Raw genomic sequence first — 16,490 nt, 5'->3', positions numbered from 1 at the left:
AATTAACCCCTCACGTGAGAACACCGGAGCGCACCACCCAAGCGCCACCCATCTGCGGCTCCACCGAGAAGGCAGCCCTGGACACAGGTCGGCCTTCCGGCGGAACACTGTTTACCGCTCCTAAGTGGCCACGGTCTCGGAGTCCGGGGTGGGGGGTGAGCGGAAGAGCCGAGCGGCTCCCGGCCAATGGCAGTTCTTGAACTTACACCTACACACGTCAGCGCGGCTTTGCAAACGGATGTCACACAGCTGGCTCGGAAACGTCTCCTCCCGCCCCAGCGGCCTCCGCGAAACCTTGGGCGACCGGAGAGAGGGGCGCGCGCCGCTCCCCGCGAGCCCCGCGCCCTTGGCGGCCAGCTGCCCGGCACTCCCTGCCTAGCGGCCGTCCCGGTGAACAGCCGGCGCCGCACCCCCGCCCGGAGCGCGCCGCCGCCGCCGGCTCCGCCCCCTCCCCGAGCTGGCCGCGCGCTCCTGCGGCTCGGAGCTGTGTCGCGGGCGCGCGCGCCGCCGGCGGAGCCGCAGTTAAAATGGTCCGAGCGGGACCCTGCGTTCCCCCCGCCGCCGCAGTGACTGACTGAGCCGGGGGGTCAGGCTCGGACTGGTCGCCCAGCCGGCAGGCTCGCTCTCTCCGTCGCGTCCCCAAAGCTCGCGCCCATCGTTCTCCCGGCATCCCTGGGCAAAGCATGTAGCCCCCGACGGGCGCAGAGGCGGCCCGCAGCTGACGCCCACCCCCACCGTCGCGTGTGTGCCCGTGTGTGCGTGTGTGTGCGCAGGGCGGGCGACCCTGCCGCGGGCCCGAGCCCGAGCCAGCGAGCGGCCTGCCCCGCCGCCGGGAGCCCGCCTCTCCGGGCTTCCCTACTTCCCCGTCCCGGTCCCCCTCCTCGGGGCCTTCTATATGGGCCACCTTCTCTCGAAGGAGCCGCGTAACCGCCCGAGCCAGAAGAGGCCTCGCTGCTGCAGCTGGTGTCGCCGCCGTCGCCCTCTCCTCAGGCTGCCCCGCCGGACCCCGGCCAAGGCGCCCCCCCAGCCGGCGGCGCCCCGGAGCCGGGACTGCTTCTTCCGCGGGCCCTGCATGCTCTGCTTCATCGTGCACAGCCCCGGCGCTCCCGCCCCCGCCGGCCCAGAGGAGGAGCCGCCGCTCTCGCCGCCGCCGCCGCGGGACGGGGCCTACGCCGCGGCCGCCTCCTCTCAGCACCTGGCGCGGCGCTACGCGGCCCTGGCTGCCGAGGACTGCGCTGCCGCCGCCCGCCGCTTCCTGCTCTCCTCGGCCGCCGCCGCCGCCGCCGCCGCCGCCTCGGCCTCGTCGCCTGCCTCCTGCTGCAAAGAGCTGGGGCTGGCTGCCGCCGCCGCCTGGGAGCAGCAGGGCCGGAGCCTCTTCTTGGCCAGCGTGGGGCCCGTGCGCTTCCTGGGGCCGCCCGTCGCGGTGCAACTCTTCCGGGGGCCGACGCCGCCGCCAGCCGAGCCCCCCACTCCCCCCGAGATGGTGTGCAAGCGGAAGGGGGCCGGGGTTCCCGCCTGCACCCCCTGTAAGCAGCCCCGCTGCGGCGGCGGGGGCTGCGGCGGCGGCGGCGGCGGCAGTGGGCCTGCGGGAGGAGGCGCTTCTCCTCCGCGGCCCCCCGATGCCGGTTGCTGCCAGGGCTCCGAGCAGCCATCGCAGCCTCTCTGCCCCCCGCCCTCCTCTCCCACTTCCGAAGGTGCCCCCACAGAGGCCGGCGGGGACGCCGTCCGAGCGGGGAGCACCGCCCCCTCGCCTGCCCAGCAGCAGCATGAATGCGGCGACGCGGACTGTCAGGAGCCCCGCGAAAACCCCTGCGACTGTCATAGGGAGCCGCCCCCCGAAACCCCAGACATCAACCAGCTGCCGCCATCCATCCTGCTCAAGGTGGGTCTGGGCGAATGGCGCAGGGATGCGCGCTTTTCCCCAACCCTGGCCCCCTCCTCGGAGGTTTTCTCTCTCCTCCCCCTAAGCGGGGAGGAGGGGGTTCCCTGATAGCCAGACACGTCCAAAGGGGAGATTAGGAAACCAATGGGGAGGATGCTTATGGTCTATTTTTTGAAGTAGAAAAACTTGGAGTCTACTGAATGTCTTTTGATAGCTTGGGTTTGTTACGCACAATTCAAGTTCATCTGTTAGATTGCCAGCCTAGTGGTTTAGAAACGATTCGTACGTTTTGTGTGAAATACTTTTATTAATTCAGCAACTTGCACTTACTGGGTATGGACTTTGGTGTTTAGTATTCGAAAGTCTTCAAACTACTTTAAGGTTCGATAGCTGCTACTTGACGTTAATAACATTTAACTTTTTTTTAGCATTTACTATGATCAGGCACTATGCCAGAGCTTTATATATATAATATCTAATTTAATTGTCCAGTTACCACTGGGAGACAAGTATTGTTAGCATCATTACTTTATACAAGAAGAAACTGATATTTCAATACTATGTGCTTATAGTACAGAATTGGTATTTGCTTTCTGGAGCTTACAGCTTAGTGGGGCTTGAAGAGGTTGAATGACTTGCCCAAGGTCACACATTGAAAGTAAGAGGCACATCTGCAGAATTTATTTATTTTTTAAAAAAAATTGTTTATTGATTTTTTAGAGGAAGGGAGAGAGAGAGAAACATCAGTGAGAGAGAACATTGTTTGGCCGCCTCCTGCATGCCCCTCACTTGGGATCAGGCCCACAACCTGGGCATGTGCCCTGACTGGGACTCGAACCAGTGACCTCTTGGTGCATGGGTCAATGCTCAACCACTGAGCCACACCAGCCCGGCACATCTGCGGAATTTAGACTTGCTTCACTTGAAAACTTTTTTGTTTATGCTATGTTGTAATAGCTTCCTACATTTTAACCCTTACATAAAAGCATGCAGGTTACCAGAAGGTAAGCACAAATGTTTTTTTTTGGGGGGGGGGCAGGTGAGTGGAGGAGAAATGGATGTTCTGTGGGAGCTTTGTCTCACTTTCAAGTACTAAGTGAAATTTGCAATTTTGGCATTGCTAGTGATAAATTTAATTATATGGTAGAGTCTGTATTATTATTAACAAGTTATTTTCCCTCTTATCCCCTCACCCCCTTTTCTGGAGCTTAATAAATGTAAACCTCCTTTTTCAGTGTGGATATTTAAGACTAGTTACAAATAACAGTTAAAAAGTTGGCTACTTTTATTGTTATTGAAGTAACTGTTATCAATTACAATTGTTACTGTCACCAATATACTTTGTTTGATTAGACTTTTTGCACATTTATTTATTTTTTCTTTATTGATTTTAGAGAGCGAGGAAGGGAGAGGGAGAGAGAGATAGAAACATCCATGAGAGAAAACATCGATTGGCCGCCTCCTGCACGCCCCACATTGGGGATCAGGCCCACAACCTGGGCATGTGCCCTGACTCGTAATTGAATTGGCGACCTCTTGGTGCATGGGTTGACACTCAACCACTGAGCCACACTGACCTAGCATGTTTTGTACATTTATAATCTCTTATTTTATAATCTCTTTTACTGTGATATTAATGTTTTTGAAAATTATACAGCAACAGTCAGTAAGCTTAACCTTTTCTTGTGTCAAAATGCAATGACAACTCTTATGGAGGTATATTTGTTGGAGGAGTAAATTGCCTTTTTTGTGTGTTTAGGATGTGCATTTTAGAACAGAGGGAACTTTCTTGAGTACTTAAATTGGGTGGGTGACATGGACATATAAAATATCAACAGCCCGGCCTGTGTGGCTCAGTGGTTGAACATGGACCCATGCACCAAAAGGTCACTGGTTTGATTCCCCATCGGCACATGCCCAGGTTGTGGGACCAATCCCCAATGGGGGGTGTGCAGGAGGCAGCCAGTCGATATTTCATCAATGTTTCTGTCTCTCCTTCTCCCTTCCTCTTTTTAAAATCAATGAAGGAAAAAAAAATCAATAAATATTTGATATAGAGGATTGATTACTGCCTTGTTAGTTGGAAAGACTGTTTAAAGACAGACGAAATAAAAAACAACAGGTAACAGGTATTTCCTGCTTTCTACCCAAAACTGTTATTTCAGGAGGTAGAGAACATTTTAATACAAAAGAAAAGAAAAAAGAAAAAGAAAAAAGGACATGATCTCATAATAAAAAGAATCCCTAGAGTCAGACTTCTTTTTCTCATTTTTGTTGTGGACTGTTGAAACTTGGTCTAAAGGACATTTGGGAATTACTCATTAGACTTGCCCTGTTGTATTTGAGAATTTGGTCATGTTATATAGATTTCCTCCCCGTATTAGAAACTTGAATAAAGCTTGTCTGTGTGGGTCTCATGGTCCTAGTTGTATTCAGCAACAAGTAAGTGAGTTGCATTGTCTGGAACGAATAGAAATCAAAGATTTTTAGTGTTTACCAACCCAAATAGAACATTCAGGGATAAGGCTTTTGGGGGCAGAGGCTCTGTCAACATAGATCTTGCTTATTGCTGTATCCCTTCCCCTAAGTGTATCGCCTGGCATTTAGCAGCACTCAGTAAATATTTATGAACAAATGAATGACTAAATGTTTAGAATTCTGGGCTAAGACTCTGGGTGAGTATGCCATACCGCTAAGAGAAGTGTCTAAGAAATGTTTATATCCTGACTCCAGTTGCTGTTCTGAGCTACCACAGAGCCATGTGATTTGAGAGGGTTCTGGCTCTGTTTCTGGCTTAAGAAGATTTAGGGAGCTAAAATTTCCCCCCCTCCCCTCCCCCCTTTCCTTTCTTCCTCTCTCTCTCTCTTTCCTTCTCTTTTCTTTCCTTCTCTTTTCTTCTCTTCTCTTTTCTTTTCTGTATAGGAAAATCCATCCCCTCTGTTGGAAAATATTCTTAGAAAGTATGCCCTGCTCCCTTGATAATTGGTCAATAGCCTTTTATAATTGTATTTCTGAGCCTTTTGTACCAGAAGTTACTATAGTTGTAAAAAGGGGGGGGGGATGCAAAGAAGGGAGAGAAATGTGAGGACATATAATTTAAAGGATTTTATTTGTGAAAACTCTCATACTTGCCCAGTTCTTTCTAGGTATGTCGAAAGCAAAGGAGAAAAACTGAATTCTTGTGGTGCTTCATATGCAGATTTTTGGCTCAGTATTAGCAAGGCCTTTTATTTTTAAATTTTATTTTATGTAAATAATAAGCATTAGTTGCTTTAAAATATTCAGATAATTCAGATAAAGCAAATGTTTGCCTTGGCTTACCCCTACCTTCCATCTAGTTTCCTCTCCAGACGGAACTAACCACTGTTAAGAGTTTAGATTGTTCTTCTAGACCTGTGCTGTCATGCTATTTAAATTTAAAGTAGTTAAAATTAAAATTAAAATTCAGTTTTTCAGTCACAATAGCCACATCAGTAGGCATGGGTTCCTGGCTATTGGACTGAGACTGGGTGGACCCAGAACATTTCCATCATTTTCGAAAGTCCTGTGTAAACCTTCATCGTTTTTTCCTTTTATAAATGGCATCAAAATGTCTATGTTCTGCAATTTTTCTTTTTTAACGTATGGTTTGGAGGTCTTTTCACAATAGTGAGGATATAGTTTCCTTCATCCTTTTAAGTTGCATAGTGTCCCATAGTATTATACCACGTATATTTATTTCTCTAGTGATGGATGTTTCTAATCAGTTGTTACTATGACCAATACTAAGATTTTTTTTCCTCCTGTGTACATGCAGTCATATTTTTCTTGGGTAGATTTCAAGAAGTGGAATTTCAGGATTGAAGAATGTGTATATTTGGACTTTTAGAAAGTCCTTTCTAACAATAAGAGCTATGTAAAAATGAAATTATTTCTTTCTTGAAATAGTGAGCCTCACTGGAAATCATAATTATGTAACTTCAGAAAAGGAGGAGACCTTTGACAGCATCTGGTCTTTCCCTATGTCTTTAAAAATTTTTTTCTTTATTTATTTTTAGAGACAGAGGAAGGGAGAGGGAGAGAGAGATAGAAACATTGATGAGAGGAAACATTGATTGGCTGCCTCCTGCATGCCCCACCCTGGGGATTGGGCCCACAATCTGGACATGTCCCTGACCGGGAATCGAACCAGCAACCTCTTGGTGCATGGGTCGGTGCTCAACCACTGAACCACACCGGCTGGGCTCCCTATGTCTTATGCATGAAAATACAGGCTGGAGAAGTGAAATGGCTTGCTTACTCCTAAGACATTTTAGTTTTATTTATTGATTGATTAATTGATAGTTTATCCTCACCTGAGGATATTTTTTTATTGATTTTTAGAGAGAGTGGAGGAGAGGGAAAAGGGAGGGAGGTAAGGAAGGAGGGAGAGAGAGAGAGAAACATTGATTGGTTGCCTCCCGCATGCTACCCTACTGAGGCTGGGGATTGAACCTGCAACCCTGGTACGTGCCCTTGACTAGAAATCGAACTCAAGACCCTTCAGTGTGAGGGCTGGCGCTCTAACCACTGAATTACATCTGCCAGGGAGCCAAGACATTTTAGATAGTGAATGGCAGACCCTGGGCTGGAATCCAGTTTAAGTTTTTCCAGTTTCAGAGATCTTTTCAGCATATTCTGTGAGAGGGCTTGAATAGTCTTCTCTCAGAGATTTCATGAAAGAGATTTCTGAAAGGGGGGTGGGAGAGGAGGAATTGACACAGGAGGACTGACTTCTAAGCCATTATAAGCCAGAGACTAATGTAAAATTGGGTCTGTGGGGTTGAATTGTGGTCTTTAATGTAAGAAATTTGAGAAGCGGGGGATAGTTCTTCAAAGGTCAACTGTGGGAGTAGTATTTTCTTAAGCACTTAAGCCTGTTACGGTTGCTCTTTGACTGGTTAATGGATTGTTCTGGACCAAATAAGCTACTTTGGTCTTTGCTACCTGTTGCCTTTATAATTTAAGCAACCCTGCCTATTGATATCACAATTAGATATTTATATAGTAGAACCATTAGGCAACAATTGTACCAAATGATAGCAGTTGAATATTTTTCCTTATAATTGCTACTTGAGTAACTGAGTATGTTGTTATCTATATCTAAATTTTAGAGACTTTTTGTGCTATGCTTAGATATCTGTCAGCAGACCTATTTCTTTCCAAAGGAAACCAAGTGAGAGATCCAAAATTCACCACCACCATTAGAAAACCGCTGCACCATGCATGCTCCCTTGATAATGTGTCAGTAGGTGTTAAATCTTTACTTTTATAGCTTTATTACCAACAGGTTGCTTCAGTGTTTGAGAAAGAGTTTAAGAGAAACGTGGTTTGGAGGATAGCTGTCATACCTGATCTATTTTCCCCCCAGATATGTTATCAATGATAAAAGCAATGGAAATAGGAGTCAGAGAAAAAAAATACTACTACTTTTTAAAGCTTGGAATGTAGATTACTATTGGGTAAGAGGAACTAAATTACAGGTAGCATTTTGTAAATGCTTGATTTAAGGCTCCAGTACCAAATAACCTCTAGAAGGTGTGTCTCTGGAGTTCTAGGGATGGTTTTAGTCAGCACTGAAATTATGTAAATACCGGCAGATGGGATCATTGGGGCCATTGTGCAGGTTGCCTACCATAAACTGTATGCAAAGATCTATTAAATATGCATTGATATTTAAACTTAGTATTCTTTCTTTTTACTTTTATCCTTCTTCACTGGTACTGGTTTTATCTTTCCTTTACCCACTTTCTGAATTTCCTTTCACCTGGGTGAATAAGACTCATCTAGGTCTACTTAGATTTAGTCAGTTACTTGTGGTTTATACCAGTCATTTTCCATTGATTTTTACCTGAGAGAAAACTAATGTTTAAAGAAGGTACTATCCAAAGTGAAATGTGTGTGTGTGTGTATATAATTTTATTTTTATTTTTCACTTATTTATTTTTTAAAATATTTTTTCTTTATTGATTTTAGAGAGAGAGGAAGGGAGAGGGAGAGAGATAGAAACACCAATGAGAGAGAACATTGATTGGCTGTCTCCTGCATGCCCTCTACTGGGGATTGGGCTCATAACCTGGGCACGTGTCCTGACCAGAAATCGAACCAGTGACCTCTTGGTGCATGGGTCAATGCTCAACCACTGAGCCACACCGGCCAGCCAAAGTGAGATATATTTTAAACAAGGTACTTCTTGGTTATAATAACCATGCTTCACATATTTTCTATTTGTTAAGGGACAAATTAGTTCTTTAAAACCATGTGGTGATTTAATCTCAGACATTATTTAGTATCCTGAATCCCAGATTTCTCATGTGTAAAATGAGGAGGATCAGCATGAAAATATCCATAAAAGAGGAACTTCCAGCTATGGCTGCATGAAGAGTTTGGTAACTCCTCTCCATAAAAAAAGCAAATATAAAACTGGGCAAAATTGCCCCAAATTATTTGGGCTTTGGAAATTGACCAAAGGCAGACAACAGATTCTTATTCTCAGGAGAACTGCTAGAGCTGCAGGTGAGAATAGCGGAAGTCTACAACATTCTTCATGAGGCCCCTACTGCGGCCCCCTGCCCCAGTACTTTCGGCAAGAAGTAGAGTTTGGAAAACAAGCAGTTTTGATGCCAGAGAGGCTAAGTCAGTTTGAGGCAATGAGTAAACCCGTGTTTGTCAACTAAAGGTAACGAACTTGGTGGGAAAGAAACAGGGAAAACCCACATAATTGCAATACTCAGGTTGTGCCAGTGGGATGAGTGGGGCACCAGCCAGGAATTTAATAGGTGGATCTTGAAAATGAGACAACCATGAAAAGAAAACTCTCCACCTTTATTTCTGGCTTACTGTGAAACTATGCACATGTGCAGGTGAGACTTGAGTGTGTCTAACAGAAAGTAAGGGACAGGCAGGCTTGAAAATGGCAAAGCCTGAATGTGCTCTTTCAAACCCACACAGAGCTTGTGGATCTCTACAAACACGTTGCCTAGAGTATTCAGTACAGTGACATGCAGTACAGGTTTGTAGCCTTGGAGTGATAGGGTATACCATATAGCCTAGGTGTGTAGTAGGCTATACCATCTAGGTTTGTGTAATTACACTCTATGATATTCACATGACAAAATTACCTAATGACACATTTCTCAGAATGTATTCTAATTGTTAAGTGATGCATGACTGTGTTTACTTTCTTAGCATTTGCCCTGAGGTTTATAATTAATACCATAATTTATAACAACCTCATTTTGATTAATACTGTTCTGTTGTTCTGGAGCCTATTGATGGTAGTGTCCTTGGTCAGAAATGCCCACAGTGCTTACCCAGGCACACATCACTCCTAGTGAGCTCCAGAGATATTTCTTGCAGCAGGAAATGGCTGGGCCTGCTCTTTTGATTCTTAAATGATTGCAGGGCACACTTCAGCAAGGAACTGTCAAGGAACTTTGAGGAACAAGATTTATTACTTGAAGATTCTGGAGGGCATACAGCATACTCAAGGGCCACATAGCTAGGTTGCAGGTAGAGAGATAATGACGTGGAATTGGGACTCTGCCTTTTGGTAGTGTCCAAAGGTGGGGTGTCTAGGGTTTTGTGGGTTTACTTTTTATTAGCTAATTTAAAGCATAAGAATAGGGCACAGGAAGGGAGAAATGAGGTCACTCAAGTGGTCAGTTATCTAGGTTACCCAGGGCTTTCTGAAAGAGGGAACTTCATGGGTTGTGGTGACCTAGTTCCTTATCTGGTTTGCTGGTAGCTGTGTCATATAGCTGGCAGTATGTTTATTTAAGATTGATGTCTTGAAATTGATGTTTTGTCAATCAAAAACAATGTTAGATATACTACAATAATAAAAGCTTGATGTCAGGCACTTACAAATATCTATTTAGTTTCAATGGTATATAAAAACTTTGTTTCTATATTTATGTTGTTATTGTTCACATTATACCTGTATATGTTTTGTGTCCATAAGATGAACATAGATTTAAAATTATTATTTTATGTAGTTGTCTTTTCAATCATTTATAATTGGAGTACAAGCCAAAAATACATTAATAATGAATTTTATATGTACCTACATAAATACCTACCTTTATTGGTATTTGTTTTTCCCTTTATCGGTGTTTTCTATTTCTTTGTGTGGTTTCAAGCAACTGTTTCAAGTGATCTTTCATTTCAGCCTGAAGGACTCTCTTTAGCATTTCTTGTAGGTAGGTGTACTAGTGACACATTCTTTTAGTGTTTGTATATCTGGAAATATCTTAATTTCTCTTTTATTTTTGAAGGCTAGTTTTGCAAGATACAAAATTCCTGGTTGTCAGTTTTCTCTTTCAGTGCTTTAAATGTGTTATCCCATTGCCTGCATGGTTTCCAGTGAGAAATCGCATGTTAATCTGTTTGAGGATCTTTTGTACATGATGAGTAGCTTTTCTCTGGCTTCTTTCAGGATTTTCTCCGTCTTTGTCTTCTGACAATTTGATTGTAATGTGTCTTAGTGTAGATCTCTTATAGTTAATCTTATTGGAATTTATTGAGTTTTATGAATGTCTAAGTTCATCAGATTTGGCAGGGATCAGCAATATTACATTTAGACTGACATTTCTATCTTACTTCCTTGGCCTGTGATTCCATTTTTAACTCAGTTTTCAGAGACTTTGCTGTGCTACTTTGGGTGTTTTCTGCACATGTATAGCTTTGTGTTTAACTTAGGTTTTTTGTCACGTCATACACTGAATTAAGGGTCCTCTTTCCAGAACTCTTCTTTGATCCTTCCTTCACACTCTTTGACTTTAGGTCTCTTTTCCTGGTTCTCTGGATAGAAAGATAAGAGTTTCTCTATACCCGTGCTATATGCCTGTGCTGCTGTATAGTTTTGCAGAATTTGGGCTGCTTTCATGATGACGTGGTAAGAAAAAGGTAATGGAAGTTCCTTGCACACTCTTTGGTCCATGGAGTTGTTTTCCTGGTTCTTCTGGTCAAAAGATGGGCTTACTTACAGAATTTTAGGTGCCTGCACAGCTGCCACATTGCAGCTCTGTGACCAAGGCTGCATTTGAGACATGGCCAGTAGGGAAAAAAGGGAAAGGGAAAGGAGAGAAAACCCAAAATGGGGACTCTTCCCACATTCTCTGTTTTACAGAGGCCCTCTGTTCAGAGAGATGACTTTCTCTCTGTATTTTCATTGATTGTGCCTGCTGTGTAGTTCTATACAGGGGCCATCCTCAGTTCCATGCTGGTAGAGAAAAGGAAAAATAACACAGGAAACTCATTCCTGTTACTGGTCATTCTTTAAGTTTTGGCTCACCTCCCCAATCCATATGTTATTAACCTTTTGGAGTCCTGAGGTAATTGCTTTTAGTGTGTTGTCTAGAGGTTTTAGTTGTCATAAATGGGAGTGAGAGGCTGTAGTGGGCTTAACTACATCTATACCAGTGATTCTCATGCATATATGTTACTTCTTAGCCCTTGGAGGACAAACACTAGGTATAAAGGAACAGCAGTTGGCAATTGTTTTCCCAAGGCTCAAGATTTAAACATAGGAGAGATTCTAGCTTAGATTTCTGTAACATTTGACTCTATAGAGGTAAATCATTTTAGGTCATAGTTATGATAGAAATAATTTATATACTATTTACTGTTTCAGACACTGTTCCAAAAACTTTATGCACACTCCATCAGTCCTCACAATAACTTTATCAGGTACAGACTATATTATTCCTGTTTTATAGATAAAGAAATTGAGGTACAGAAAAGTTAGATAATTTGCCCAAGATTACATAGATAACATGATTCAAACCTAGGATAAAACAATTTAGTGTAGAGCACATGTTCTTGTTACAATTTTCATTTAATATTATGTACATTTTCATGTATAGACAAAAGTAGAAAACAATGAACTCATGTATATTATTAAACAAATTTTAACAATTTTTCAGTATTCTGCCTTTTTTAGTTTATTTATCTTTTGCCATTTTTTGTTTTTGTTTTGGCCAAGTATCTGAAAGCAAATTCTAAATTTATTTCAGCCATAAACACTAAAGTTTGTCTCTAAAATAGATAATAGCTTTAAAAATATAATATAACCACAGTAATACTATAACCACAATAATACTATAACAGTCTAAATAGTGTGAAATAATTTTTGTCAAATAATTTACTATCTCTTTTATGTTCAGTTGTATTTGATTGTCTTAGAAGTATCTTCTTATAGTTGGTTTAAGTCAGGATCTCAGTATGGTCCACAATTGTATTTGTTGGTGTGTCTCTTAATTTTTAAAAATCAGTGTTGATACTAACCCTGACCACTTTAAAAATAATTTTTACTTTTAAAACTTTTAAGAATAGCATTTCATTTTGATATAATTTTAAAAACATTTCAAAGATAGTACAGAGTCCTCATATCCTCCTCACCAACTTTCAATTTCCCCTAAATTGATTATCTTGCATTACTATGATACATTTGCTGAAGTGTGAAATCAGCATTGGTACAGTTTTTCTGTTAATGGCCTTTTTCCAACTCAGGATTGCGTTTGTTGTCATTCTCTTTATTCTCCTATTTTTCTTTGATACTTTATCAGCTTTTCTTTGTTTATTATGATCTTGATTTTTTTAGGAGTCTTCATCATGTATTTTGTAGGATGTCCCACAGTTGGTGTATGTGATAGTTTTCTAGGGATTAGATTGGATTTACGAAATTCTGGAAAAAATACCATAGATATAAAATGTCCTTTTATGACATTAAAAAGTTCAACTGGTTCTGATGTCAAAACTATAAAACAAGGTACCTTCAGAGTAGTCTCACATTCATCCCTTTCTCCTTTCTCGTCTTTTCTCCTTTCCCTTAAAGATGAGTATTTTTGAAATTAATTTTTGGCTTATTCCTTTAATTTGTTTAAATACTGCCACACACAGACACACACACAGACACACACACACAGACACACACACAGACGCACACACGCAGACACACACACACCCCACCTCCTTGCTCTCCTTTGCTCCTTCTTCCTTTAATTTGTTTAAATACTGACACACACACACACACACACACACCCGCTCTCCTTTGCTCCTTTTCTTACATGAAAGGTAATGTTAGTCCATGTTCTCATCTCTTATCTCTCATACCATGCTTCCTCTTTAGGATTGTCTCTAACAGTGACTCTTCCAATAATGGTTACTTGTATTCAACATGTTTTTGTGCTTTCAAGTTAATTTTTTTCTAACAAAAACCTTTAAAATGTTTAAGTATGTATCATATGACTTTTTTTTATTTACAGATATTTTCCAATTTATCCCTGGATGAACGTTGCCTTTCTGCATCGTTGGTCTGCAAGTACTGGCGTGACCTTTGTTTAGATTTCCAGTTTTGGAAGCAGCTGGATCTTAGTAGTCGTCAGCAGGTATATGCAGTCTAATTCTAAGAAACAATTTGATCTATTAAAAAAAAAATCTTTATTCCTCTTCAGAAATCACTTCTTTTATGTTATAGATTCTCAAGATAGTTCAAATGACTATAACCTATAATTCTGTGCGTTAGTATTTTTGTGTGTGAATTTAAGGTAAAGCTAGTTTCTTATGATCAAGAAGATATTTTTAGTGTGGATTGGTAATTTTGAGTTGCTTCTTAATCCTCTTTGTTTTATTCCTGTTTCTGTCCCCCCTTTTTTATTACCCTTTAAGAAAAATTAATTTTACCCTTTTTGGAAGGGTCATATCATAAATATTAGTTTAATGGTAGAAAACAATGTCAAACATTTATATAGTACTGCTGATGTGCCATGTACTGTTTTACAGGTTTTATACATATTAATTCACTTTATCTTATCAATAACCTTCTGAGTTGATACTATTATTATTCCTATTAATATATTACTATTACAATATTAATAATATTAATCTTATACTGTTATTATAGATGAAGTAATGGAAACAAAACAGGCTAAGATAGCTTATTTTGTTTGATTTTACTTTTGATGAATTTTCTAATCTTCTCCATTGCCTGGCTGCCGAATATGTTTATATGCTGGCATAAATTAGGAAAAAAAGAGTTAATAGTGCTTATTGCAAACAATTTGCAATTTTTCCTTTAAACTTGGTTGTCGATACTTGGCATTGGAAATAGATAAAAATATCCAATAAGAATAGGATTTTATTAGAGTACTAAAACTGCTCAAATTATTCTGTGGTATTGTTAGTAGTAGTAAATGTGTAACAACTGGCTTAAAAAATAAGAACAACTGAAAAGCCCTGATTTGTGATATTTACCAGTTTCTGTGGTACAAATATTCCCATTGTAGCTAATTTTAAGCTACCAGTGTGATATTCCCTAATGTAGTGCTGTCGTTGATTTGTAAAGAGGTACATATAGGTTTTGTGAGTTGGTATAAGCCAACTCCAACATACATTATTAGTATATATGTATGTATGTATAGCACATACACTTTAAACAAAATGTCAGGGTTAGGGTAGTAATGTGAAACAATATGAAATAACCCATGGGTTTTTTACTTCAGTACTGTTGGATATCTGAGCTATTTGTTACAAACTTAGACTAAAAATAGCTTTTTCCCTCTGCTGATTTGGAGATGAAAAATATAAAAAGAGGAGAGTATGTCAGAATTGTAGTTTTGAAGGTAACTGCATTTGTGCTTTTCCAACAAACATAAACAAAAATAGTTTTAACCTTGGCTGTTATTCCTAGTGTCCTCGAGCACTCCAGTTCTTTCCATTTTGTGTTCTAAATTTTATCCATGTGTATTTTCTCTCAGCATTACTTTTACTCAAAGGATCTGAATAATGTTAACTATTTTATTGTTGTTGTGTTTGGAAATGTGGTTATTAGGCAGGGAATGAGTAGAGGTTGAGTCTTTAATAAAAATTATTTTAAATATTCAGATGGCCATGTAAATTTTTCACCAGTTAAATTTTATGGTTACTTATATTTAGCTTTGAGTCTTCTGAGAAAAGCTATTTGATGTAGATATTTGCATGGAATCTTTGGTGTGCTAATACACAAAATGATATCAATTTTCTAAGCTATGGATTAATTATATATAAGGTAATATTCTGATAGAAGCAGCAAAACAATTGAAATTTATATACTATAGTATCATTTAATATTAAGTGAAAAAAGCCAAGATTCATACATCATGATGACTTATATACACTATTGCTGGGTTAAAAATAGAAAATAAAACATTCAGAATCTCAATACAATTTTGAGGAGAGTGTTTAGTGAGTTTGAAGGTTTAATTAAAGTACATTTTCCTAATAAGATAGATTTTGAGGCTTTTAATGAAAACTAACACATATATTCTTTCTTGGTGTTTTCTGACATCAAATATGTGGAGTTTTTTACATTTACAAATTCTCTGATACCAACTCAGTGTCCCGGGATTCAGCTTAATTCTGACACTAACTCTGAGAGTTAGTACAGACCTCACAGGATAGCTCAGTCCCACAAGACTGTCCCCACTTCATATACTAATCACAAGTCCCAAGAGCTATTTGTATTTCTGACTCATCAGTTATAAATTTGGGAGTTTCCCCTTAACCCCTTCCTCTGGTTCAATAATTTGCTAGAATGACTTACAGAAGTCAGGAAAATGCTTATGCTTACTGGTTAATTATAAAAGATACAGCTCAGGAGCAGCTACATGGAAAAGGTGTGTAGGCCAAGGTTTTAGATAGAGTGTGGAGCATCCATACCCACTCTGGGCACATCACCCTCCCAGCACTTTGATGTGTTCACCAACACAGAAGCTCTTCAGACCTCGTTATTCAAGAGTTTAATAACCCAATCCCCAGTTCGACTTCCCTCCCAGGAATTCAGGGAGTGAGGCTAAAAGTTTCTACCCTTGCCCTGGCTGGTGTTGCTCAGTGGTTAGAGTGTCAACCCGTGACCTGAAGGGTCACGGGTTTGATTCTTGGACAAGGGCATGTGCCTGGGTTGCAGGTTCCATCCCTGGTCGGGCATATTCGGGAGGCAGCCAATTGATGTGTCTGTCACATCGATATTTCTCTCCCTCCCTTCCACTCTATCTAAAATCAATGGAAAAATATCTTCAGGTGAGAATTAACAACAACAAAGTTTTCACCCTCTAATCACATGGTGTTTGGTTTATCTGGTGAACCAGACGATCATGAAGCTATCTAGGGGCCTCAACTTAAGTAATTTCATTAGTATAAACTCATATGTGGTCAAAGGGGGCTTGCTATGAATAACAAAATAAGCTATCACTCAAGAAATTTCAAGGGTTTTAGGAGCTCTGTTCAAGGAACCAGAGACAAAAACCAAATATATATATATTTTTATCCTTACCCGAGGACATTTTTTTTGTTTTTTGTTCAGACAGGGGGGGGGGGGGAGAGAGAGAGAGAGAGAGAGAGAGAGAAACAGAGAAACAGAGAGAAACATCGACGTGAAAGGGAAAAGGGACATATCGACATATCGAGTGGTTGCCACCCGCACCACCCAACCAAGGCCGGGAACAAATTGCAACCAAGGTACATGCCCTTAATGCCCTTAGCGGGAAACGAACCCGGGTCTCTCTGGACCGCAGGCCGATGCTGTAACCGCTGAACCAAACCAGCCAGGACT

General features: G+C 41.4%; 1 protein-coding gene across 1 annotated transcript in view; it reads left to right on the top strand.

Moving 5' to 3' along the window:
- Window positions 1–488: 488 nt before the first annotated feature.
- The window catches only part of FBXL17 (F-box and leucine rich repeat protein 17), a 487,473-nt gene continuing 471,471 nt past the window's right edge, over window positions 489–16,490 (top strand). Inside the window, exons 1-2 of the mRNA XM_036280976.1 lie at window positions 489–1,882; window positions 13,168–13,290. Of these exons, the coding sequence (XP_036136869.1) occupies window positions 896–1,882; window positions 13,168–13,290 (1,110 nt within the window). The 5' untranslated portion in view covers window positions 489–895. The remainder of the gene's footprint in view (window positions 1,883–13,167; window positions 13,291–16,490) is intronic.

This window comes from Molossus molossus, unplaced genomic scaffold (genome assembly GCF_014108415.1).
Source record: "Molossus molossus isolate mMolMol1 unplaced genomic scaffold, mMolMol1.p scaffold_m16_p_3, whole genome shotgun sequence".
Taxonomy (NCBI): domain Eukaryota; kingdom Metazoa; phylum Chordata; class Mammalia; order Chiroptera; family Molossidae; genus Molossus; species Molossus molossus.
Note: the sequence above shows the minus strand (reverse complement) of the source record. Positions and strands in the feature narration are given on the sequence as shown.